Source organism: Phycodurus eques, chromosome 10, assembly GCF_024500275.1.
Source record: "Phycodurus eques isolate BA_2022a chromosome 10, UOR_Pequ_1.1, whole genome shotgun sequence".
In the NCBI taxonomy this organism is placed as follows: Eukaryota; Metazoa; Chordata; class Actinopteri; order Syngnathiformes; family Syngnathidae; genus Phycodurus; species Phycodurus eques.
The window spans coordinates 29,375,702-29,402,549 of record NC_084534.1 but is presented as its reverse complement, the minus strand read 5'-3'; the positions used below and the strand labels follow the sequence as shown (position 1 = coordinate 29,402,549).

The window sequence follows — 26,848 nt, the reverse complement described above, 5'->3', positions numbered from 1 at the left end:
TGTAGTTTCGGGGCACGGACAGACTGCTTCTGCCGTCCGCGCTCATCGGCGCGGCGAGGAAGATTCAGTGCGTCTACGCCACCTCGTTGTGAGAGGTGGGGCTCCCTGGCGGTGTGCCGCTGTCTTAGGCAGGGAGGAGAGAACAAAGAGCATAGAAGAACAAAACCTCTGGCTTTTTAAACCAAGGAGCAAAGAGGGCTGCCCTCGAGGGTTGCTAGCAGGGGGAGAGACCACGCCTCTGATTTTTAAAATTCATTCTTGAACTTTCCTGTGGTTTTAATACCAGTGGAATAGGAAATTAAGCTTTTACATTGCACTCTGATTAATCTACGCAATGAGTGTTTCAGCCTTATGTGGTGGCTAAGAGCACTCAATATTTGTGATGTCATATTTGTGTGCGGTAAAACATCTCATCTGATTCAGTTGACAAACAGATTTAACCAGCAGAGCTGTGGGGAAACAATCATTGGTGTTATAATCTGCACTGGGAGCATTCATGCAAAAAATATCAAAACAGACATTTCAATTCGGTGAAAACTGGGCACAGTTCGCGACTTGCAGTAACTCTCCACCGCCAGCGGGTGTGGACCGTGTTTCGGCAATTGTCCCAGAGGGCTTGGCCACTTTTGAAGAGAAAGCAGCAAATGGCCCTTTGAACTTTATTTTTGAATTCCTTGTCACATTTGGGAAGAGGTGCTCCCAACCTTTTAGCCGGCATCTCAGTTCCGCACAACAAAGGGTCTTTGATGAACGGAAACCCAGATTTCTAGGGGAGCTGTTAATTAGTTTAAGGTCCGGGTGACATAAACCAGGCTTTCCTTTGACCGTCTGGCTCAGCGGGGTAGCAGGGAGGGATGCAGAGTTTATCAGTTGTGGGGGTTGCTGTTGGCACCTTGTTCCATCAGGGCATACTCGCCACAAGGTTGTTGATTTCACACCTTCGACTGAAACGCTGCACCTCCTCCATGTCGTCTGACTAGCCGTTGCCCCTGATCAGTCCCACAAGGGTGGTGTCGTCAGCAATTTTGACAAAGTTGTTGTTGGGGTGAATGGGAGCGCACTAAGCAGTCATGTGTAAAGAGGGGGTAGAGGAGGGGACTGAGAACACTCCCCTGAGGTGTCCCCATGTTCAGAATGAGAGTGGAGGGGGTGTTGTTTCCCATCCTGACATTCTGCAGTCTGTTGCTGATCAGGTCCAGTATTCAGGTGCACAGTGAGCCGCTGATGCCCAAGTTGCTCAGATTTGTAACCAGTTTGTGGGGTACAACTGTATTAAATGCAGAGCCGAAATCCACAAACAGCCTTCTCTATGTACTGTAAGTGGGTGAGGTGTGGGTTCTATTGTTGCACTGGTCAAAACGGGCGAGGAAATGGTTCAGTGCGACCGGGTCAGGAATTGTGCTGCTGTCCTTGTAGCCGGTGAGTTCGTTAATCCTTTGCCATGCGCTGTTTGTGCTTCTGTTTGGCTTTTTTGGTGCCTCTTCGCAGGGACTAGCGTGTCTCTTTGTCGGCTTGCCGGTCTCCTAACCTGAAAGTATCAGAGCAGGGTCCGCACCTCGCTGTTGAGCCACAGTTTATTACATGTTCGCATTTGAGTGGAATGCCACACTAGGACATGTTAGCTTTTGCCACTTTATTATTTGTTACAGCATAATTATATGCTCGCGTGGAATTTCACACATTTCGCACATTTTGTGAATGCCCGACCGCAAATATGCGGGGGTTCACTTTCGCCTCAGCTGCGCGGTTGAGGCCCGGGTCCCCGTCCCTTCGTCGCGCGCTCCATCAGAGTCCTGGTGCAGAGGGTCCGTTTCCGTGGCGACGGGGGTCCGAGGGGGGGTTGTTCAACGGGTGAATGCAACGGTTTGTTGTCAGGCAGACGCTCGTCTCGTTAGGCGTTTGTGCCAACGTCAACAAACGCCGCTCACCTCTGACCCCGCTGAGAACACAACGTCCTCTTCTTCTCCTTCTTCTCTGCTTACGTGTATGCAGCGTGTATTGTTGCTTGTGTGTGCTCGTGTTTCTATAGTGCACTATATACTGTAGTTGACTAGAAAGTCCACCAAAAATCCCTTTGTAGCAATTAAGGAGTCGGGAACGCGTTCGGAATCATTCACTCATTTCCCTACTCCCCAGTCACTATATGGGGACTTTTAGAGGACTATCCAGGTCCACCATATAAAAGGTATTGGTACATAAAAAGTTGAAGACAACTGAATTTAAAAATTAAATCTTACATTGATTTTGCTGTCAATCAAAAAGAAATACATTTTAAAACAACCACACAGCTTTGCCTTAATAAAGTCAGTTTAGTTTAAGACTAAACACAATGCCAAATGCCATCGACAGGCTAACAGAACGAGCATAAATGTCACAGCGTTATAACCCTCAAGCAACGAACATTTAAAAACAAACGGTGAAGCAAACAGTTGTAGACAGATAATAGAACAAAACACATTGGCTTTCGTATATTATTCGTCCTCAGATTTTTAATGAGACCAGTTCAGTTGTATTATAAGTTTATTTATAGGTTTTTATGCTGCATTTGATATAGTGGACCTACAACATTCACAAGATCACAAGATGGAGCAATGTGTCTATTTAAATGACTTGTTCACTTACTGGATATACTTGTGTATTGTATACTGAGTATCTTCAAAGGTATTCTCTTGTCAGGTCAAGCCAACATACAAGATGACAAATAATGGGTGCTAACTTACTGTAATTAAATTCCTTAATTGTCATTCAATTTCTTCACACACACCGAAACTTTAAGAGCAGTAGTGTCAAACTCATTTTAGTTCGCGGGCCACTTTCACCCCAATTAGATCTCAAGTGGGCCGAAGCACAATATTTGTGGCTTAAAAATCCATAAATGACATTCATTCATTTATTTTCCGTACCGCTTCACCTCACTCGGGTCGCGGGCGTGCTGGAGCCTATCCCAGCTATCTTCGGGCAAGAGGCGGGGTACACCCTGAACCGGTCGCCGGCCAATCGCAGGGCACACATAGAAACAAACAACCGTTCGCTCTCACATTCGCACCTACGGGCAATTTAGAGTCGTCAATCAACCTACCACGCACGTTTTTGGGATGTGGGAGGAAACCGTGTCGCCCCATGAATTAGTGTGCTCCTGAAACGTGGCATCGTATGGCCTTCACAAGTGCTTCAATGTCATTTAAGTGTTGTCAGTGCACCCGCCAGTGGACGATATTAGCAACAAAAGTTACTTTTATTGAAAAATAACAGTGAATGTGTTCTCTATCCCCACGGGCCGGATTGGACCCCCTGACGGGCCGGTTCTGTCCCGCTGGCCGCATGTTCGACACCACTGCTTTAGAGCATGATTCGACAGAACACCGACATGTTTACGTACAACCGTTAGTGCTAGCACTAGCTTGCTAGGCTAAATAAGGTTTTATCGGCTGCTTGCGAGCAAAGTGCGGGAACACACCTCAAGCAAACCTTAAATGAACGTCCTTAAATCAACGTTTTTCCCCATTTTGTTCTTAGAATATGCGCGATCCATTGTTGTGGTTGCGGCCGTGGTAACCAGTGTATCCGGTCGCGTTTGACTTGACAAGATGAAGCCCAGTGATCGTAAAAGACGGGATGCGGTGGTATCGGAATACAAGATTTGATTGCAGTGGTCTGACATAGTGCAATCGTGAAAGAGCAAATTTGTCTTGGAGTCTGATCCGGGCATTACGTGTTGTCCGTCTCAGATGTGTTGTCTGACCCACACCGCTGACATGTTTTAAAAAAAATAACTTTATTGGCAGTCGGATATTTACAGTAAAACGTCAAAAGACACGCAACAAGGCTGAAAATAAATTAGCTTTTGGATTCAAATATTCTGTACACGATGGCAACGCAGAGTAAATGTCATTTGCGGAGCCCATCGATGACATCATGGATCGGATCGGCGAATTATGACATTCAAGCCGATCAGCATAAAATGCTAATTATCGGCCGGTACCGATCAAGCCGATCAGATCGGTCGATGTGAAGTCTAGTGATCAGAATCAGAATCAGAATCCTCTTTATTAGCCAAGTATGTCCAAAAAACACACAAGGAATGTGTCTCCGGTAATTGGAGTCGCTCTAGTACGACAACAGACAGTCAATTGACAGAACACTTGGAGACAGAAAGACATTGAAAAAAACAGTCACTGAGCAAAAAAGGGTTGCTCGTCATCTGGTAATGCCGGGACAATAGTCCGGCGCAATGACCATTGTGCAAAGGGTGCCGAGATTTCAAGCGAGTAGTGCGATAATCTGGGACAATGTCGATTGTGCAAATGTTGCAGATACTCCTCAGTCAGTGTGCAAATGGAGCAGATGCTACTCCGGCATGAGTGGCCGGTATTGGTCAACAACAGATATGCAAATAGTGCAGCGTGGCGAGACAACTACAGTGAGTGCATGAGTAATGTATCATTGGCCGACAGAAATGTGACAACAAACTCAAAACAAAAAGACAAAAAATTGCCAGCATGTTGCAATGGAATTGTAGGTTACCTGTTTAAGAAGTTGATCGCAAGAGGGAAGAAGCTGTCGGAATGTCTGCTAGTTCTAGTTTGCATTGATCGGTAGCGCCGACCTGAGGGAAGGCGCCGGAAGCGCCGGTGACCGGGATGCGGAGGGTCCGAGAGGATTTTGCACGCTCTCGTCTTAGTTCTGGCAGCGTGCAAGTCCTCAAAGGTGGGTAGGGGGGTACCGAACCGACAATCCTTTCAGCAGTTTTGATTGTGCGTCGCAGTCAGAGTTTGTCCTTTTTTGTAGCGGCACCGAACCAGACTGCGATGGAAGAACACAGGACCGATTCGATGACCGCTGTGTCGAACCGCCTCAGCGGCTCCGGCGGCAGGCCGTGCTTCCTCAGAAGCCGCAGGAAGTACATCCTCCGCTGGGCCTTTTTGAGGACGGAGTTGATGTTGATCGCCCGCTTCAGGTCCTGAGAAACTGTAATTCCCAGGAACTTGAAGGTCTCGACGGTTGACGTAAGGCAGCTGAACGGCGTGAGGGGCAGCCGTGGCGAAGGATGCCTCCTGAAGGCCACGATCATCTCTACAGTCTCGATTCGTGTTCGGCTCCAGGTCGCGTCGGCCGAAACGGGGCTCCGGCCGCTCCGCTTCCCGTCGATATGCAGATTCGTCACCGTCCTCGATGAGGCCGATGACAGCGGTGTCATCTGCAAAGTTGAGGAGTTTGACAGACGGGTGCGCTAAGGTGCAGTCGTTCGTGTAGAGAGAGAAGAGCAGCGGCGAGAGGACACAACCTTGGGGCGCCCCAGTGCTGATCCTGCGTGTGGATGAGGTGGCCTCCCCCAGCTTCACTTGCTGTGTCCTGCCCGTCAGGAAGCTGTAAATCCACTGGCAGTGGCACTGCCAGTGATTAGGGAGTATTCGATTAATCGTTTCAGCCCTAGTCTCAACTATATAGTCCACTACATAAAAATCCCCATGTAGTGATAAGGAAGTCGGGAATAAGTGATTACGAACGCACTCGTTCAAATCTATATATAGTGATTAGTAAGTATTCGATGAATCGTTTAAGGCCTATTGTCCGCTCTATCCATAAAAATCCCTATATACTGTAGTGACCCGGAAGCAAGGAATGAGTGAATGATTCTGAACGCAGTCACCGCGTTCAGAGTCAGTCACTCATTCCTTAGCTGCTAATCACTACAATGGACTCTAGGACTGAACCGATTAATCGAATACTCCCTAATCTATATTTTGGGAGTTTGAATCAACCAAAATCAAACAACACCACAGAAAATCCATCCATCCATCCGTTTTCTTTACCGCTTCTCCTCACTGGGGTCGCGGGCCACCGGAGCCTATCCCAGCTATCTTCGGGCGAGAGGCGGGGTACACCCTGAACCAATCGCAGGGCACACATAGAAACAAACAACCGTTCGCTCTCACATTCGCACCTACGGGCAATTTAGAGTCTTCAATTAACCTAGCGTGCATGTTTTTGGGATGTGGGAGGAAACCGGAGTGCCCGGAGAAAAGCCACGCAGGCACGGGGAGAACGTGCAAACTCCACACGGGCGGGGACGGGATTCGAACCCCGGTCCCCAGAACTGTGAGGCAGACGCTCTAACCAGTCGTCCACTATGTAAAGTAAAAAAAAACAAAAAACGACTGCAGTATAGTCTATAACCCAGCACAGGCGCAGACATTTCATTTGTTTGCTGACTGAAAGATTGTCTTTGACGATAAATGAATGTGCGTGTGTGCTCTGCAGGACGGTAGCGCGTTGGCGTGCGGCGGCGGGGGGGCGAGACAGGAAGGGGTTATTGAGGGGGAGGGGGGCTTTCTAAGGCCTCTTTGTGCTCCACACACACACAGTCACACACATGCACACACATGTGGCGCGATATGATGAATGAAAGGAATTGTCTTTTTTCTTTTTGTTGTAATTGTAACGCGGGGCATTTGGACAAATTGGACTTTTTCATGCGTCTTGAATGCCTGCCCACCGGTCACGTACCAAATTAAACAACCAAGCGGGGCTGCAACACACAATTATTTTAATAATCCAGTCATCTGTTGACTCTTCTTTCAATTAACCGACGAAGCGGAGGAATCTTTGTTTCAATTTCCATCCTTAAACAATGGGTTTCAACGATTAATCAATTATCAAAATAATTGTCGATAAATATGATCATCGCTTTGTCGTCGACTGTTCGATTCAATGTCGCATCTGTAATCTTTGGTGTTGAGAGGCGGAAATCAGGGGGTTTGGACTTTCAAGTTAAAAATGTCTGAACGATGAATCGATGATCAAAATAGTTGTCGATTGTTTCGGCCTAATCAAGGGTAGAGCAGGCGCAGCACAAAATGGCAAAACACAGGTAAACGTCCTTGACAAAAAAGTGGTTTATTAGCACACAGAACAACATCATCTCACAATTGCACCCGAGAGAAATGAAGCGCTCCTTCAGGGTAAGCCAAGGCCAAACTAACATTATAACTTCAACCAATCGATCGAATCCCTACATTCAATGAAATCAAACCAAAATACAGCTGAGCCTTACCGCTTCGTGCTCTCTATATGCGTTGAACAAAAAACTCAAATTCGGGAGCAAACAACAACGCTTTGGTTTTCTGGTTCTGTTCCTGATTAGGTTTTTTTTCTTCTGAATTGGTTCTAGTTGTGTCCTGGCTTTGTTTCTGTTTCTGGCTTTATTTTAGTTTTTTGCATTCATATGGGTTCTGGGTCTGGTTATTTTTCTGACTATGGTTGTATCTCTAGTGCTGGTTCTGGTTCTAGCTGTTGTTCTGGTCCTGGTTCTGTTTTTTGGTTCTGGCTTTGTTTGTGGTTCTGGTTTCGTGTTTCAAAAAAAAAATGGACCCCTTCCTTTGACACACGAGGATGTTATCTCCTTGTCCGAGTTGTTCTCTTTGGTCCACTGTTTGTGTGAGCGTGAACAGGCGGCCCGCTTTGAGCGGAACCAGAACTTTGGCCGACTGACAGGAAGCAGGATTCGGTGGACGGGTGAGCGCAGAAGCAGACGGACAAGCGACTTTTGTTGCTGGCGACGTGACGGCGGCCGCTGGTGTTTTTCATCTGTGAAGCTCAGCTCAGGAGCTGCAGCGAGTTCCTCCGCCAGCTGTTTTCAGCTTTCTCTTTACGAGGGGGCGAGACCGGAATGTTCGCCGTCGTTGTCTGGAATTCTCTGGCAGCCTCTAATCACTGGCGGAGAACCCAAAACATGACTGTGACATCGCTAGCGGTGGAAAGAGGCCATTTGGGAATACTTTCGTCCACTTGTTTGAGAGCCCACGTTTTTTTGTCCAAACTCCACCTTTTCAGCACTTTTCACTTCCTACGGGTGTCCCAATACTTTTGCATGTGACTCCCACGATGCTTTGTGTTTTCGGTCAGCTGTTGCCATGACGATGAGGCGTGTGGCCGCGGCCGTCGCCCTGGCGCTGCTCAACATGGCCGCCGTTGCCGCCGCCAGGCCCAAAGCAGGTAAGAACATTTCATACTATACATACAGATTAAAGACATTATAATAGATCAGAAACATTATAAATAAATACAAGATTATAGATTAAATACACAATACACATATCACAGATACATTATTATAGATTATCTCAACAATACATATGTAAGGTAATTTATACACGATGTTACACAAAAACAGTATATGCAGTACATTACACGCAAATAGGACAGAATACAATGATTTGCAAATCGTGTTCGACCTGTATTGAATTGAATACACGACAAAGACGAGATATTTCATGTTCAAACTGATCAACTTGATTGTTTTTAGAAAATAATCACGTACTTAAAATGTGAAGGCTGCAACACGTTCCAAAAAAGCTGGGACGGGTGGCAAAAAGTGAGAAAGCTGAGGAATGCTCATCAAGCACGTGTTTGGAACATCCCGCAGGTGAACAGGCGGGTGCCGTGATTGGGTAGAAAAGGAGCTTCCCTCAATTGCTCAGCCATTCACAAGCAAAGATGGGGCGAGGTTCACGTCTTTGTGAACGAGTGCGTGAGAAAATAGTCCAACAGTTTAAGGACAATGTTCCTCAACGTACAATTGCAAGGAATTGAGGGATTTCATCATCTCCGGTCCAGAATATCATCAAAAGGTTCAGACAATCTGGGGAAATCACTGCACGTAAGCGGCCAGGCCGAAAACCGACATTGAATGCCCGTGACCTTCGATCCCTCAGGCGACATCGATGTGTAAAGGATATCACCACATGGGCTCAGGAACACTTCAGAAAACCAATGTCAGTAAATTCAGTTGGGCGCTACATCCGAAAGTGCGACTTAAAACTCTACTATGCAAAGCAAAAGCCATTGATCAACAAGACCTGCATGCTTCTTCTCCTGTCCTTGTCCTGTTCTATCCTGTCCTGTCCTTCCCTCACAGGGTGGACCACTACAGCCCCACGCGACACTCACATTTAACGTTTCATTGTTGCACATAATGTCATGATTTACTTCACTCATCCTGTTTACAATTAGTGCTTTGTCTTTTGTCTTTGACAAGATTTCTATCACAATACTTTGACAACCGTATTTATTATCTTGATACTTTGATAACAATACGATCACAACATTTTGATTGCAACAATATCACGATGCATTGACAATGATATCATCACGATACTTTTTTGATAATATAATCACAATTCTTGGACGACCATAATATCACGCTACCTCGGTAATATTATCGCAACATTTTGACAGCAGTATCACAATACTTAGACAAGGATATAATCACTATACTTTGATATTTTGACAACATTAAGATCACGATACTTAGCCGATGATAAGAAAGTGTCGTGATATTGTTGTTCAAGTATTGTGATCATGTCCTTGTCTTAGTATTGTGCGATTATTTTTGTCAAAGTATCACGATATTGTGGTCATGATAATACTCTCATCAAAGTATCGTGATTAAGAAACCTCGCGGTGTCAGGTTCTGAGGAGAAATGCCAGTCGGGCCCGGCGGACCTGGTCTTCCTGATCGACAGCTCGCGCAGCGTCCGGCCGCACGACTTCGAGAGCATGACGAAGTTCATCATCGACATCCTGGACACGCTGGACATCGGACTCAGCGCCACCAGAGTGGGCGTGGTCCAGTACTCCAGTCAGGTCGGCGCGTCCTCACACTTTCTCCTTCTTCTTCTCCTTCTTCTACCTTGGACCTTCTCAAACTTTTCGCCTTACAGGCAATTTGTTTTCCAACGCCCATGAAACATAACTACCGCGTGTACTCCTTAATGCCGTCGAATTTCTTTTGTGTGACGATTTTGTTCCGATTTGAATATTCATGACCTGGTTGATAGTAAGTAACATCACCAAATTCAATGGAGTTTTTCGAATGCTTAGCGACTTTTCCGAACATTCTAGCCATCCTACCCTTCGAGGATTTATGTACGCTTACAGAATAAATTGCTACCCTTCTCTTACTTTTCTAAGATTTCAATTATACTTAATGATCAAATGTAATAATTTAAAACGTAGCATAAGGTTTTCAATCATTGATTCCAATCTAAAATATGAAAAAGAAAAACTTGATAGATGTGTTGTCTACTATCCGTGTGTAGTAGCCAATGTATTTTTTTCCCCATATGCTTTTCTGCTATGATGCAACTTTCAATTTCTTGCAGTGAAACATTGATTGGCAGACGCAAACAAGCAGTCAAGTGCAGTTTGATCTTGCCTGTAGGAATTTTAATGATAACTCGATGATGCCGCGATTGCCGAAATTGCGTGTGAAGGCTGAGATGCTGAATGAAATCATACATGATGTGGAATAATATGGAATTAGCTGAACAGTTAGAAGTTGGAATGGTTTGAATTTGTCCACAAATGTCAAAAATTAGATTAAGTTGGGGCTTTCGTTGAGAAATTTGCAAGCGATTTAGAATTGGAATGAGCTGAGCCCTTGAAAGTCGCAATGGTTTGAATGTGTACAAAATGTGGAAATGAGAGTCGGCCGGCTGTCCGGGGACTCGGGTTTGAGAGGATCGAGGACATGACGGCGGTGTTTTTAGGTCCGCAGCGAGTTCTCGTTGAACTCTTACGGCGACGTGTCCGGCATGGTGGACGCCATCCGGCGCATCGTGCCGCTGGCGCAGGGCACCATGACGGGCCTCGCCATCCGCTACGTCATCAACAACGCCTTCAGCGAGCACCGAGGCGACCGGCCCGAGGTGAGCCACGCCAGCGCCGGGACTTTTTCCTGCTGTCGCGATCGTTACGCATTCCATCGGTTGAACATTCCGAATCAAAGATGGTCGCACAAGCATTTTCAGTTCAAGTAGGTTTTATTCCACTTTGTTTGAATGAGATGTTTCCAAACCTTTGACACACTCTGCATATACAGGTACCCCTCAATAAATCGGAATACATATACTATAATTTATACCAGTATATCACCTTTTTGACACAGGTAGTGACTTCTTAGCTACTGATTCATGAGAATACATTTGATATTCACCGCTGAGTTTGCTTCAGGTTCAACTAAATTGTAAATTAAACGTGAGTCAAGACTACAGCTACAAATATTTTGGGAATAGATTAATCTAACTATCGTTTGTTTTTGTTTGTTTTTCATGAATTGATTGAATTGATGATTCAGTTCCCGGTTTGGTCTGTAACATCTGTCAGAAAATCGGCAAAAATGTTGATGATTGTTTACCAAAGCACAAGAAGATGTTTGCCAATGTCTTATTTTGAAAAACTCAAGGCTAATCCGTCTGCTTTCATTGAGGACTGCAGTAATCCGAGAAGATTTACTGTTGCGTTCCCTCGGATTTGGACAATTTTAAGTTACACAAGGTCTCTAAATAATGAATCCGTCATCAAAATGGATTTCCATTACTTTGATGATGGATTAGTTGTGCATTAATCGATGAAGTGTTGCGCCTCTAAATTTGACGAAAGCCCATTTTTATCCCGGCAGGTGCCCAACGTGGCGGTCATCGTGACGGACGGCCGTCCTCAGGACCGCGTGGCGGAGGTGGCGGCGGAGGCTCGCGAGAAAGGCATCGAGATCTTCGCGGTGGGCGTGGCCCGGGCCGACACGGCGTCCCTCAGGGCCATGGCGTCCCTGCCCTTCGAGGACCACGTCTTCCTGGTGGAAACCTTTGACCTCATCCACCAGTTTGGACTTCAGTTCCAGGATAAACTCTGCGGTGAGACCTTCGCACCCATCAAAGATCCTCCAGCTCCACGCCAGACCATAATATCCAACAAGGACACATTAGATTGCGAAGCTTTTACAATGGTATCGCGATACTCTTTTAATGAATCTTGGAAAATGATATCACAAGACTTTGACAAAACTTTGAGGATTTCAACAACAATTTTATTAAGAAGCTTTGAGAGCAACTTCATACTTTGACGACAGCATTGTCGTTGTCCTTGTTGTTGTTGTCGATGTCGATGTCGTTGTCGTTGATGCAGGTGTGGATCTTTGCGTGGAGTCCGAACACGGCTGTGAGCACATTTGTGAAAGTTCTCCAGGCTCTTTCCGCTGCCTCTGCCTGCCGGGATACACGCTCAACGACGACGGCAAGGCCTGCGCAGGTGAATGGCATCAAATTATAATAATAATAATAATAATAATAATGACGATGACGACGCTCAATCATTAGCAATTGACGCAAATAAAAGTTGACTTGGACCTTCGTGGCACTTTAACAAGTATGAGGAAAATGAACATATGCTAATAATAATGTAGTCATTTTACAAAATTAAAGTTGCGTTATTTTACAAGGCAGCATCTGTGAAGGTATGGGGCTGGGTTCGTGCCAATGGCACGGGTAACTTACACATCTGTTACTTACACACGTCTCGGCGCCCTTTGCGCGACGGTCATTGCGCCGGACTATTGCTATATTAGTCATTCGAACTGCTCGAAGTGCTAGAGGACTCTGCATCTTTTTGCACAATTGTCCAAAAAATAATCATTTGTACCGGCATGACCAGATAACTAGCAAGCCTTTATTGCTCAGTGACTGTTTTTCTCAATGTCTTTCTGTCTCCAAAGTGTTCTCTGTCAATTGACAATCGAAAGGTTGTCGTACTAGAGCGGCTCCGACGACCGGAGACAAATTCCTTGTGTGTTTTTTGGACATACTTGACAAATAAAGATGATTCTGATTCTGATTCTGATCTGTGAAGGCACCATTCATGCTGAAAGGTACATACAGGTTTTGGAGAAACATACGCTGCCATCCAAGCGACGTCTTTTTCACGGGCGCCCGTGTTTATTTCAGCAAGACGATGGCAAAGCACATTCTGCACGTGTTACAACAGCGTAGCTTCGTCGTAAAAGAGTGCGGGTACTAGACTGGCCTGCCTGCAGTCCAGACCAGTCTCCCATTGAAAATGTCTGGCTCATTATGAAGCGGAAAATACGACAACGGAGACCCCGGACCGTTGAACGGCTGAAGCTGTACATCGAGCGAGAATGGGAAAGAATTCCACCGACAAAGCTTGAACGATTAGCGTCCTCAGTTCCCAAACGTTTATTGAATGTTGTTCAAAGAAAAGGTGATGTCACACAGTGGGTCAACATGAGCCTGTCCCAGCTTTTTTCCCCAGAACGTGTTGCAGCCATAACATTTAAATTTAAAAGTTCAGGATTATTTGCTAAAAACAATCAAGTTGATCAGTTTGAACATTAAATATCTAAAATTAATTAATTAATTAAAAACGCGGTGTATTCAATTAAATATAGGTCGAACATTTGATTGTATTCTGTTTTTAATTTATGTTTAACACAACGTCCCAACTTCCTTGGAATTGGGACGTTGTACATTAATGTGGAAAAAAATGAACGTAAATGATTTTAGCAAATGGCTGCAATTTCAAAAAAGAGTGAAAAATTTAAGGGGGTCTGAAAACTTTCTGTAGCCACTGTATATTGCCAAAGAATATTGAATGTGAATTGTGAATATTGTAAGATTTTTTGGGGGGGGGGGGGGGAAAGTCATAATTTGGAGAAAAATAGAAGTTAATTTTACAAAAGTTTCAAAATGTGATATTTTTTTGCTTGAGACATACTTCAATGTGTGAGAAAAAAGTTGTTGTTTTTAAACATTGAACAATGAGTGTGTGTGTGTGTGTGTGTGTGTGTGTGCGTGTGCGTGTGCGTGTGCGCGTGAGCGTGCGGCAGCCATCGACTTGTGCGCCGACGGCGCACACGACTGCGAGCAGATCTGCGTGAGTTCTCCCGGCGTCTTCGCGTGCGACTGCGAACGAGGTTTCACGCTCAACCGCGACAAGAAGACGTGCACCAGTAGGTCACCTTTTGGAAGTATTTATTGTCCCTTTTCACTTCCTGCAGGTGTCTCGATACTTTTTCCTAAAGAGCGGCAAGTAGCAGCTATTGGTATCGGGTTCAGGTTAGGGACCTTATTTCAACGTATTGAGCACTTGCGAAGGCTGCCGATGCCGGCCACCGATACTTAAGGCAAAAAAAGCTGACCTGGAGTAAGTCCTCCTCGCCGGCAGTTGGCGCTACACAGCGGCCGTTTGACGTGTGGGCGAATCGTCGTGTGTGTCAGAAAGAAGGAAAGGTTTTTGTATACAGTTATCTGTCATTGTGTTCATTGAAATGTCACGCGTCCAAAGTGCTTGCGAAACGTACTCAACGGTCAAGAGAGAATTCTCCCAAAAACATCGCTACTTTTGCCTAAACGCTAAACGCTTTTCTTCACTTTTCTCTTCCTGCAGGTGTTACAATACCTGTGTCCAAACATGACATTTTCTTTGTCACTTTTCACGTTCGAAGGGTGTCCCGATACTTTTGCCCAAGAGCAGGGTTACCAAGAGCGTCGTCCATATGCGCAGTGTTCCAATACTTTTGTCCAAAGTCCCCATTTTTTTGCACTTTTCACTTCACGCAAAGCAAAGCAAATTGATTTCTATGTCGCATTTCGTGCACAGGCAAAGTCAGCGTGCTTCACGTCAGCGGTCCCCAACCGCCGGTCCGCGGAGCGGTGCCGGGCCGTGAGGCATTTGCTAGCGGGCCGCAGAGAAAGAATGACCAATTTCTATCATTTCTGTGTCAAGGTGTTTTATTTTTGAAAATTGACCAGCCGGGCGTCTCGACCGACACGTCGAGACGGCACAGAACGCTTCCGTTTCCGGTCCGAGCGGGCGGCGCAGCTCAAAGAACAAAATCATTTCCTAAACTAATTCGGTTCATGACGTCGACTGAAAAGATTTGTTCTTTTGAACGAAACAACCCAATATCAGGAGTCCTACTTACAATACGGGTTCATCGCAACAGTTAACTCTCACGCGCCAAGTCCGCTCCCATACAGATACTACGGTCGTAGGTTGCTGCTCGACAGGCAGAACTACTTTTACGGAGTTCAAAGTCTACTCTCATTGAGGCGGTTGGGGAGCACTGCTTTGCGTGATTGAAAGCAAGAAAGATCGTTTCAAAATGGAAACACTCTCGTATGCTCGATCGTAAGCGTGAGGGAAAACCGAAGAGTTTCGAGCTGGACTTGAAAACTTTGCTTTGACTTGTGTTGGCGACTTATTGCGTTCGTTTGCAGCATCGCGGCGAAATCTTTCCGACCGCTCTGCTTTCACCAAACTTCAACACGACGGCCACCTTTTCCCATCCCAAAACTCGTGACGTGTTGTCGTGTTGTTTGTGTGCGTGTTGCTCAGCGTTGGACTTTTGTTCGTTCGGTAATCACACGTGCGACCACGAGTGCGTGAGCGTGCTGAACGGATTTCGGTGCCGCTGCAAAGACGGATACCGGCTGATGGACGACGGCGCCGCCTGCCAGGGTGAGCGCACGCACGCACGCACGCTCACGTGCACGCACACACACACACACACACACTGTGATAATGATGCAACTTGCGTGCGGCAGCCATCGACTTGTGCGCCGACGGCGAACACGACTGCGAGCAGATCTGCGTGAGTTCTCCCGGCGTCTTCGCGTGCGACTGCGAACGAGGTTTCACGCTCAACCGCGACAAGAAGACGTGCACGCGTACGGACACGCACGCTCACACTCACACACACAGACGCGCACATACGCACACACGCGCAGAGCTGAAGCAAGTCAACTGAAAATTAGGATTTTCTACACAAGTGAGAGGAAACACATGAGCCCCGTCATTGGGGTTCAAAGGTCGTCCAAATACATGAAAATGCCAACGTTTCCTATGTCCGGCAGCACAGTGGTTGGTGCCTTGAGATGAGCGTAAAAGTCCTAAAAACGAGGCTTCGCGCTGGTTGTTGCCGCTCCCAGCTGAAGTTGACTCTCAAACTCAACAACAACCCAAAAGAGAATCACACCTTGCAAACGACTTGCCTATAAGTGTGGCCAGCTAGCTTCATGCTAACGTGACACGCTCATCATTTAGCATCCATAGTCACCACGTTACAACCCTTTAAGCAACAAATAGTTGAACTCAAATGGCGTAACAAGATAATAGAACAATACTCTTTTTTAAGAACAACGACTCTTACAGCAACTTACTGAGTAGCAGTAGATTCAAAGTCTATTCTTCTTCATTTGTGTCTGCACGGCTGTATTATACTGCCTGCCAGTGGCCAAGCGGGCGCACCAGAAGGAGTAGCACGATGTATTGGATCGCAGCATTTCATTTCATGTCGCTGTCTCTTCCGTCCGCTCCCCTCAGGCAGGAGGCTACGGAGCGTCCGGTGCGGGACCAGAACAGCTTCTTTCCGGAAGCTGTTAAACTATTAAACTCTTCGTCACTTGCTGCCTCGCGGGCGTTTCTCGAATGCTCAAATAGCACGAAAACCGATGAATGACAAGGACACGGTTGTTTTTGCGTACTTATGCCTGTGTGTGTGTGTGTGTGTGTGTGTGTGTCGCAGCCATCGACGTGTGCGCCGACGGCGAACACGACTGCGAGCAGATCTGCGTGAGTGCTCCCGGCGTCTTCGCGTGCGAATGCAACCGAGGCTTCACGCTCAACCGTGACAAGAAGACGTGCACGCGTACGCATCATTTACTTCTTTAGATATTTGCACATTTGTCAGTTGTTTGCTTTTATCTTGCTATATTTCTGAACACATTTAGTCATTTGCAAACCTTATTTGTTTTCATTTTTTCAATGCGTTGATGTTTCTTTTCGTATTCATTTTATATTCTGCGTATTTTAAATTGTATCGATTTGTTTGTTGATATATTTCTTTATCTTTATAGCTATTCCTTTTTTTACTGGCCCCAATATGCATTCATTTGCATATTTATACATCAATGAAACAGGATGCGGCGCCATAATGTCACATCAGGTTTGACGCTTCCTTCAGTTAGTCACGGTCGTGCGTGTGCGCAGCCTCGGACGTGTGCAACTCGCCGGATCACGGATGCGAGCATCGCTGCGTGAGCACGGCGGGCTCGTTTTACTGCGTGTGCCCGGATGGGCAACTGCTGCAGGAGGACGGCAAGAGCTGTGGATGTAAGCACTCGCGGACGCGGACGCGGACGCGGACGCGGACGCGTACAGTCATTGACTTGTTGTTGTTGTTGTCCCGCTTCAGCGTGCAAGTCGGCCATCGTCGACCTGGTGCTGGTCATCGACGGTTCCAAGAGCGTTCGGCCTCACAACTTCGAGCTGGTCAAGAAGTTCGTCAACGAGGTGACGCCGCCGTCTTCCCAATCTTTGGCTCATTCGCCACTCCCGAATCACCACACAGGGATTTCTTTGTGTGGACTTTTTATGATACCGCACTGTATCAAAATAGCACCAAAAGTTCAAACCGACTGAACAAAATCCACCCAAAAATCCCTTTGTCGGAAATGAGTGAACGACTCCTGAAGCAGTCGCTGCGTTTGAATCATTCTTTCATCCCAACTCCCGAATCACGAACACAGGACTGTTTTTTTTTGGGTGGACTCATCAGTCAACTACCTAATGTTCGACATAAAAATAGCATCAAAAGTTCAATACAAGGACAATTATTTTTTTTTGGGGTGATTTGGCAGTGAAGAACGAGCGAATGATTCTGTATGCGGCGACTGCGTTCGGAATCATTGGCTCATTTCTAACTCCCGAATCGCTATGACGGGATTTCTAGTGGACATATTTGGGAGCCATCCAGGTCCACTTGATAAAAAGCAGCAGACAAAGTTCAATACAACTGAACTGTTCTTCACCACAATCTACAAAGAAATCCCGATCTAGTGATTCGGGAATAGCATTCACTACTTTTTGAAAAGCATCATTGACGCCGTCCCTCCCTCAGGTGGTGGACACCCTGGACGTGTCGGAGCACGGCACCCGGGTGGGTCTGGTCCAGTACTCCAGTCGGGTGAGGGCCGAGTTCACCCTGGACCGGTTCCACAGCGCGGACGACATCAAAGCTGCCGTCATGAAGGTCGACGTGCAATCCCGCTTCCTCTTACAAGCTTTGAGTCTGAAATGACAACTAGACCAGGAGAGGAATACGTGCTCGACTGAAAGCTTTTATTTTCAAATGTAATTGATTGACATGATGAAAGGAAAAGCTTTCATTTTTTTGTCAATGGCGAAAAAAACGTATTCCAAAATGAAAGACATTTTTTCTTCTCTAAATGCGCACAGAGAATTGTTTCATTTTGAAAAGATCTTTTTCAATTTCGAAACAAAGCGTAAAAGGAAAACCGCAAAACAAGCGTCCGTGCGTGCGTGTGTCCGGTCCGGTCCGGTCCGGTCCGCGTGAGTCGTTTTTGGTTTTCTCGCGGCGTGCAGATCGAGTACATGGAGAAGGGCACGATGACGGGCCTGGCGCTGGCGCACATGCTGGAGAGCAGCTTCTCGGAGGCGGAAGGGGCGCGGCCGTCGGCCCGCGGAATTCCCCGCATCGGTCTGGTCTTCACCGACGGACGCTCGCAGGACGACGTCAGCGAGTACGCCAAGAAGGCCAAACGAGCGGGTCAGATGCCTTCGCTTGCCGTCGCTTGCTTCTCCTTGATCTACTTCCCGTCTGCTTCCGTTTGCGTCGCTTAACCTTCCCATTTGCTTCCCTTTTGTGTCCCTTTGCGTCCGCTTCCTATTTGCTTGCTTTTGGCTTCCCGTTCACCTCCCGTCTGCTTGGTGTTTGGTTTCCATTCGCTTCCTATTTTCTAGACTTTTCTTCCCCGTTTTCTCACCATCTGCTCCTCGTTCCCGTTTGCCGACTGTGTAACCTTTGCGTCCCGTCAGGAATCGTCATGTACGCGGTGGGCGTGGGCAAAGCGCTGGAGGAGGAGCTTCGCCAAATCGCCTCGGAGCCCGCGGAGAAGCATTTCTACTACGCCTCCGACTTCGGCGCCATCGGCGCCATTGCGCTCAACCTCAAACTCAACGTGTGTCCTGGTACAGAGGAAAAAAACCCCGCTAAAAGTGGCATGAAAGCGTTTGGTTAGGTTTTCCCAAGGGCTGATCGGTCTTCCCGTCCGCAGAGGAAAGCCAAGGCGAGATCGAGGTGAAGGATCCGTGCGCCTGCGAGAACCTGGTGGACTTCCAGCAGGCCACCGTGACCAACCTGGACCGCATCACGCAATCGCATATCCTTTTCACGCGCGCACTTCACTCTGCTCTTCCGCTTCCCGCAAAACTGGCCAATCGGATTCGTTTAAGTCGACAGCACATTCATCGGCCGCGCCTTTCACACAGAAACGCAGTGAAAATTGCTTTCAACACAACAGGGCGCTAGAAGTGAGTGTCAGGTGTTCGAACTCGCGTCAATTTGTCACACTGGCGCAATCTCGCCGCGTTCCCCGGACATCGGCCGATCGGAGCCGTAAGAGGAGACGAGGCATTTATCCACCTGTGCCTTTCACACAGAACCCAGCGAAGTTTCTGCGCGCTTGGACGCAGCACGCATCGCCCCCCCGATCAGATCCTGAGATAACGTCAGTGTCTGGCTCGCTCCTTTCAAAGTTTCCGGGAAATTGCAGAATCCTCGCCGCACACGTAGGCACCGCATTTATCCAGCGGTGCCTTTCACACAGAACCCAGTGGGGTCTCAGTGTATAAAACACTTTTTTTCCACACGTCAGCGCTGGAGAAGCGAATGTCAGCTGTGGACTTCACAGCTGGCCTTTTTCTTATTCCCTTTCACACCGACGTGCGTCGCCTCTGTTTTGCCTCTTTTCCCTTTCAAATCTGGTCTGATGTGTCACACGGAAAACACCTTTGAGAATTGCTGCGAACCCTCATTCTGGCTTTCCACGAGTCCCTTTCACACAGCTTCCAAAACGCCTCCCCAAAGTACGCCCAAAGGCCAAAATGTTGCCGGGTCGTCTCGGTCCGTCAATTGGGTTTCGGTGGCATCCGAACAGAATAGCGACCCGGGAAAATCTCGGACTTTGCCGGGCGACTGCGTGAAAGGGTCTCGTCGTGGCGGTCAGCTCGTGAACTTTTGAGGTTTTTAAATCCTTAACGTCTCGGCGTCCACTGGCGGCGATGAGCGCCCGAGTGGAGCAGCTGGAGCGGCGGCTGCTCAACGGGAAGTGATGCGCAGGAAACGGGAAGACCCTCGAGTCCCGCAGTCACGATGACAGTGGCGAGAAGCGGAACAACGAGAATTACAACAAAGACATCAACAACGAGAAAAGCAAGAACAACACATCAATGACAACAAAAACGATAGCGACAGAAAGACGACCGACAATAGACACCGACGGCGGCAACATCGACAAAAACAAGAACAAGCGACAGCAAAAACAACAAGAACGACGTGAACACGAAGAACAACAACGTTGACAAAAGCAAGAAGAAGAAGAATCCTCAGCAAGTTGCTGCTTGCGTTTCTGCAGGAAGTCGGTTCAGTTTTCGGTTGATGCTGTGACGCTTTTGCTTTTGACGGTTGTCACGACGATGACCACTCGACCATTCCGAGCTCCAACGTGACCTTTGCTCCGATTCTGGAAAGAAATGTTGGGCATGACCTTTGCGTCTTGGCGGACCAAAGAAAGAAAGACACACGTCACAACTTTTGTATGACAAATGCATTCTTTTTTGTTTCTTATGCTTTCTTTTTTGTTTGTGACGTACGGAACGGACACCAATAAACGACTTTACAAAACTGGAATGTTTTTTACAGCAGCGCTACGAAGACTCTAAATCATCCATCCATCCATTTTCAACACCGCTTATCCCGGTTAGGGTCGCGGGGCGCCGGAGCCTATCCCAGCGGACTTCGGGCGAAAGGCGGACTACGCCCTGAACTGGTCGCCAGTCAGTCGCGGGGCACATACAGACACGGACGACCATTCGCACTCACATTCGCACCGTCACTGAGTGGGAACTGATCCCACGCCAACAGCCCGCACCAAAGTCAGGCGAGTGCACCACAACACCGTCAGCCGCTCAAAAAAATAAAATAAATAAATATATATATATATATATATATATATATATATATATATATATATAATTTTTTTTTTTCATGTTCTGTACTTAAATGAACTTATTCACCAGCGTAACTTAAACTAGATATGACCATGACTTCACTCGCTAAAATTCAATAAAAAATGTGCCTTAAGTGAAACAGGCTACATATTTATCTATTACTTTTATTTGAATGGATATGATTATTATTGTTCAATTTTAGAGCATTTTCCGTTACCGTGATCAAAATGGAAACTTGACATTCTGCCACCTCAATGTGGCCAATCGGGATATTGGACCGCTTGCCGTTCTCCATCGTCCTGACGTTTTTTTTTTACTAAATATTCTTAATGAACAATTTAAAAAAAAAAAGGTACTTGAGAAACATTAGGATGAACATAGCTACTCAATAGTTTGAATACATATTTTAGCGATGCTATTATTGAACATTTACAACAAACAATTACCGCCCAGCTCACACTGCACACTGTCAAACCATAAAATTCGAACTTAATGATTATTTGCTAAAAACAATCAAGTTGATCAGTTTGAAGATGAAATATCTTGTCTTTGTATTGTATTCAATGAAATACAGGTCGAACATGATTTGCAAATCATTGTATTCTGTTTTTATTTACGTTTAACACAACGTCCCAACTTCATTGGAATCGGGGTTGTACAATCATAACTAAATACAATAATGTCAAATCGGAGCAAAAATATACTCATGAAAATCATAATAGCATTAACAAGATATAATATGAAAACAGAAATAAACTGAACATCGAGACTATTTCTCCAATCGCTAGAAGCTCTCGGCGGGGGGCTCCCCCCGGCGGCCGGCTCCTGGCCTTGGCGCGGCGTCAGACTGGACTTCTGCGTCCCGTCGAGGTATCTGCGGAACGTGTCCGTAGACGTAGCGGCCGTAGACCGCGGAGCCGAGGAAGCGGGGCAGGACGTTGACCAGGAGGTAGCCCACGTAGCGGATCTCCCGCGTGCGGGCCGGGAAGACCGGCAGCGGCTCCGCGTAGGCCGGCAGGCAGACGGCCGGCCGGACGCCGTGCAGCGGCACCGTGTCGCGGGCCCTCTCGGGCCAGACCCCCGTGGGCCGAGGCGCACCGCGCCGCCGTCGGGATCTCGACGTAGGTGAACGCCGGCGTGAGGAAGACGCACAGGGAGCGGAAGCAGTCGAAGCCGATGACGGGATCGGGGAAGACGTCGGCGCGCAGGCAGACGGAGCCCCGGAAGTAGCCCGGGGGCTCGTTGGCCAGAGTGGCGAAGAGGTCGGTGATGTCGGGGGCCACGCTCACGAAGCAGATGAGCGCGACGGTCAGGTACGTCCTCCTGGCCGTGCGCAGCTGATGGTGCCGGAGAGGCCTGCAGATGGCCACGTTGCGCTCCGCCGCCGTGGCGCAGAGGCTGAGCGGTGCTGCAAACAGTCAGCAGGAGGAACACGCAGCACAGGGACGCGATGTAGCTGAGCAGGAACAGGGCGACCCCGAAGCTCGGCTCAGCGCCGTCGTTGATCGCCATGTAGATGAACAGGATGCAGCGGGGCTCTCCGTGAAACGTCTGCGCCGCCGGCAACGACGCAAAAACGACACCGACGTCGACCGCAACGTCAGTGGCGGAAGCAATGAGATCATCAACAGGACACGTGAAGACACGCGGACTTCGTGAAACATGAGGAGACCGGAACCGCTCATGTCACTTTACTCTCCACGTACGAAGTGAGTGCTTTTACATGAAACAGCCAACCACTCCCTTTGAAGCCAACCACCCCCTTTCAGCCTTTCATCTCCTGCCCCTCCCTTGAAGATACACATCCGTGGCCAATGGCTTCCTCTTGTAGGTCTCCGCGAGACATGCTTGCTGGACCCTCTCCCTGTGACACTCGTTGAAGAGCTGTTTTCAATCCAGGGACCTTTGAGTCTTAACATTAGTGATCATCCCTCTCTATCAGCTCTTGTAAGAGCCTGACTCAAAAGATCCAACCTCGGCCCTGAGAGCGTTAGCAACTATAGGCCGGTGTCCAATCTCCTTCATCACCAAAATTCTTGAAAAAATGAGCTCAATGATCACATGGCCTCCAACAGTCTATTGAAACGATTGGAATCCGGACGAAGGGCAACCCTCACTGAAGTGGCTCATGATCTTCTATGAGTTATGCTCACCGACACCTCATCAAAGGTGATTTATGACTGCACTCCATTATTACTCCACCTCAGCGCTGCCTTAGACCACTATCTCACGGGCTATCTCTCAAGACTACTTGCTTGCGTACATACATACATTTTATATATATATATATATATAAATCTATGTATGTATGTTGCTTCTCCTCACGCGGGTCGCGGGCGTGCCGGAGCCCATCCCAGCTGTCATCGGGCAGGAGGCGGGGTACGCCCTGAAACGGTCGCCGGCCAATCGCAGGGCACATCCAAACAAACAACCGTTCGCACCTACGGGCAATTTAGAGTTGTCAATCAACCTACCACACATGTTTTTGGGATGTGGGAGGAGAAAAGCCCACGCAGGCACGGGGAGAACATGCAAACTCCACACAGGCGGGGCCGGGGATCGGACCCCGGTCCTCAGAACTGCGAGGCAGACGCTCTAAGCAGTCGACCAACGTGCCGCCTCATGTCGTATATTTACACCCTATTCAATGTTTAGGCACCACTAAAGTACCATTTGCGTCCTATTTCACGCCGACACAGGCTGAGCCATTTTACAAACGGCACTCGGTATTAACGACCGTGTACTCGGTGTCGGCATTCGCTGTCCTTGTTGTTGTTCGTCGGTATTTGTTGGTCTTTCTTGTCGGCGGCGGTGTTCTCAGTTGTCGTTAGCGGGTTTTTGTCGATGTTGTTCTTGTTGCTATTTTTGCTGGTCTTTGTCGATTGTTGTTATTTGGTGACTTGTCGTTGCTATTTGTTGTAAATGTGGTCGGTTATGTCGTCGGTGGTGTTCTTGGTTGAGTTTAGGTGGTTTTGGTTGTGGATTATGTTAGTCTGATTCATACTTTTGTTGGTCTTTGACGTTGCTGGTCGGGTTTGTTATTTGTCATTTTTATGGGTCATTAATTGTGTTCGCTATTTGTCTTTGTTTTGGTTGTCCGTGTTATTATTTTTGTTGCTAGTCTTTATTGTCAGGATTTTTTGTTGGTGGTGGTGTTTGCATCGTTTATTTGTTGTTATTTTGTTGCTCTTTGATGTCAATGTTCTTGTTTATGTTGACAGTGCTATTGGTCTTTGTTTTGTTGTTATTTCTTGTTGTTGTTTTTCTTGTTGTTAGGAAGTGTCGCTCGGAGACAGTTATTCTTGTTGGTATTCATTGTTATTTGTGTTGGTCTTTGATGTTTCTGGTCTTGGTAATGTGTCTTAATTTTTGCCGATCTTTGGCTGAAGTTGCTCATTTTTGTTGTCTTGTTGCTTCTCGGCAGCTCTTGGGAGGGCTATGTTTTTCTTGATGTATGTTATCGTTGTTCCTGTTGATAGGTGGCCAATGTTGTTGCTGCTGTTGTTATTACTGTTGTTTCTTGTTGTTGTTGTTGTTGCTGCCGTTTTTGCTGGCAAATCAGGAGGTACCACCGTGCGGGGCAGTCCTGCAGATGAGGTAGTGTTGGAGGTACTTCCCGAAGCACTCGTCCCTCACGCCGTAGATGATGGGGCTGACGGAGCGGGGCCACACCCGCACGACGATGTAGCAGGCGAACAGCGAGTCGGAGGAGTTCTTGGGGAAGACGCGGAGTAGCGCGTCCTTGACCAGAGGCACGGCGTACGTGGTCACGCACAGCAGAACCTGAGCGCCGTGCAGGACGATAGTCGGCCGGGCCTTCTCGGCGTCCTTGCTGGCCGCTTGGGCCGTGAACAGGATCTTGAAGTACGTGAAGAAGATGACCGACCAGACCAGGATCGGGTACACGACGTAGGCGATGTCCCGCTTCTGGGCCAGCTTCTTGCCGGGGAAGGCCGTCTCTCGGAGGCAGGAGATTTTGGAGGAGAAGAAGTCTCGCCGTTCAGTGGCCAAAGTGACAAAGAGGTCCGGAAAAGCGGAGCCGACGCTGATTGTCAAAATCAAGGCGATGAGGAGCAGAGTCCTCCTGTCCTACGTGGCCGTGCGTCTGCCGCTCCGCCGCGCCCGCATCCGCACGGCCACGTAGCACTCGCCCGCCATGCACGCCAGGATGAGGGGCGTGTTCTCGGTGGTGATGATGGCCATCAGGATGAAGGGGGCGCGCGATAACACGGTGATCCTGTAGAGGGCGTAACTGTTGACGAACAGGGTGATGCCCACGCTCATCTGGATCATGTCATTCAGAACCAGGGTGAAGAGCAGGATGTAGCGAGGGTTGGAGAAGAACATCTGGGACACAGAAAGTCGACACAAGTTCACAGCCCAACCTATTTCAGTCTTACACCCCGAAAGTCAGTCAACCTAAAATTGAGAACAATACCCCCCGCCCTCCAAAAGGGGTGTTTCTCAAGGATCTGTTCTCGGCCTTGTCCTCTTTCTCCCACTTGGTTCAGTTCTCAGAAAAGTTGCACTGTCACACAGATGACATCCAGCTCTACATCTCCTCCGAGCCCTACCGCATCCATTCCCCACCCTTCCTCTGCGATATGTCGCACCACCTCTCTCCACCCCGTCTTTTGGGAACTGTTGGCCCTTTCAGACTCTTTTGAGGTTAACGACTATATACTGTAAATAACCTTGACTTGACTTGTTGTTGTTGCGTTGTTTCCCACCTGGTGCTTACAGAAGGTGTACATGAGGCCGACGTTGAATGTAGTTGATGGAGAGTCCGACGGCGAGCGCCGCGACATTGTCGACCGCCGCTTTGCCGAGCGAGTCTCGGTATTCCACGACCCCGCTGACGTCGGCCAAGGCGACTGCGCTCACCTCGACGACCGCAAGGACATTTTTCAATGACGACCTTCAGAAAGTCATTCCGACACGTACGCGGCGGCCCGCAATTCGGATCCCGGTAGATTCGTGAACACCAAACCTGATAAATCAAGCACGGGAGTATAAAACGTGGAACAGCCGTACTGTATAATCATGAAAAGAATCAACACGTTTCACGAATGCGGCACATTAGTTGGCAGACAATCTCACGCGTCGAACATGTTTCTTCAAGCTTCGCCAAAATATGTGCCAGAGCTGTAAATCAAAGAAGAAATCAAATAGAATTCTAATCATCAAATAAGCATATTATGGAGCAATATGACTAAGATCTGACAAAACCAACAAATTAAATATGCTGTAGACACAATCCAATCAAATCAAATAATGACAATAAAGGGCGGCGCGGTGGATGACTGGTTAGCGCATCATAATCATCATCGGAATCATGAAGAAATTGACCTGCAAGCATAAAAGGAACACGCTGACTCAAACGTCCTTCACTTACAATCACTAAAGGTCAACATTAGAAAAAGAATGTTATTATGATCGTGATTAGAACAACAAAACACAGCACGAGTCCTCCAAGCTTTGACTAACTTGTACAAAGTTCTCACCGTTAACACAGAGCAAATCATAATCAGAAGAAGTGATGCACATGTATGTACAATATACAGTTGTGGAAAAACAAATTGAGACTACTTCAAAATCATAGCTGCTATAAGATACAACATGTAAATATGTTTGATAAATACGAATTAGAACAAACCACGACAACACTATTCCCAAGTTCCGAATGCATATTTTGTCATTTATATGCAGAAAATGAGAAAGGGTTCAAATACTGGAAATCTTCGAGACGATCTATCGTGAACGGAGATATTTGTCGAGATGTGCGGCGCGCGAGTGCGCGTGAAGTCGACACTCACCTGTCGGCAGGACGCACGTCTGACCGCGCAACGTTTATATCCCCAACTGTGTGGTAGACACACACGCGCACGCACGCACGCACACGCGCGTCAACACGTCAATATGAAGAACGACGCGTTCCCTCCTGAGATCGTCTGGCCGTTTC

General features: G+C 47.5%; 1 protein-coding gene and 2 pseudogenes across 2 annotated transcripts in view; 1 reads left to right on the top strand and 2 right to left on the bottom strand.

Annotated features, from left to right (window-relative positions):
• matn4 (matrilin 4) overlaps window positions 1-20,545 on the top strand; it is a 33,282-nt gene extending 12,737 nt beyond the window's left edge. Inside the window, exons 2-17 of one of the 2 annotated variants that reach the window (XM_061686934.1) lie at window positions 7,906-7,995; window positions 9,470-9,645; window positions 10,551-10,709; window positions 11,462-11,693; window positions 11,965-12,087; window positions 13,682-13,804; window positions 15,193-15,315; window positions 15,402-15,524; window positions 16,382-16,504; window positions 16,846-16,968; window positions 17,051-17,148; window positions 17,756-17,887; window positions 18,241-18,424; window positions 18,694-18,846; window positions 18,933-19,037; window positions 19,931-20,545. In XM_061686934.1, the coding sequence (XP_061542918.1) occupies window positions 7,906-7,995; window positions 9,470-9,645; window positions 10,551-10,709; window positions 11,462-11,693; window positions 11,965-12,087; window positions 13,682-13,804; window positions 15,193-15,315; window positions 15,402-15,524; window positions 16,382-16,504; window positions 16,846-16,968; window positions 17,051-17,148; window positions 17,756-17,887; window positions 18,241-18,424; window positions 18,694-18,846; window positions 18,933-19,037; window positions 19,931-19,989 (2,126 nt within the window). In that variant the 3' untranslated portion in view covers window positions 19,990-20,545. The remainder of the gene's footprint in view (window positions 1-7,905; window positions 7,996-9,469; window positions 9,646-10,550; window positions 10,710-11,461; window positions 11,694-11,964; window positions 12,088-13,681; window positions 13,805-15,192; window positions 15,316-15,401; window positions 15,525-16,381; window positions 16,505-16,845; window positions 16,969-17,050; window positions 17,149-17,755; window positions 17,888-18,240; window positions 18,425-18,693; window positions 18,847-18,932; window positions 19,038-19,930) is intronic. The other variant, XM_061686935.1, reaches the window with a different exon arrangement.
• On the bottom strand, window positions 20,301-22,691 carry LOC133408538 (odorant receptor 131-2-like; annotated as a pseudogene).
• An 861-nt stretch (window positions 22,692-23,552) lies between these two features.
• LOC133408935 (odorant receptor 131-2-like) lies at window positions 23,553-25,701 on the bottom strand (annotated as a pseudogene).
• Window positions 25,702-26,848: the final 1,147 nt, after the last annotated feature.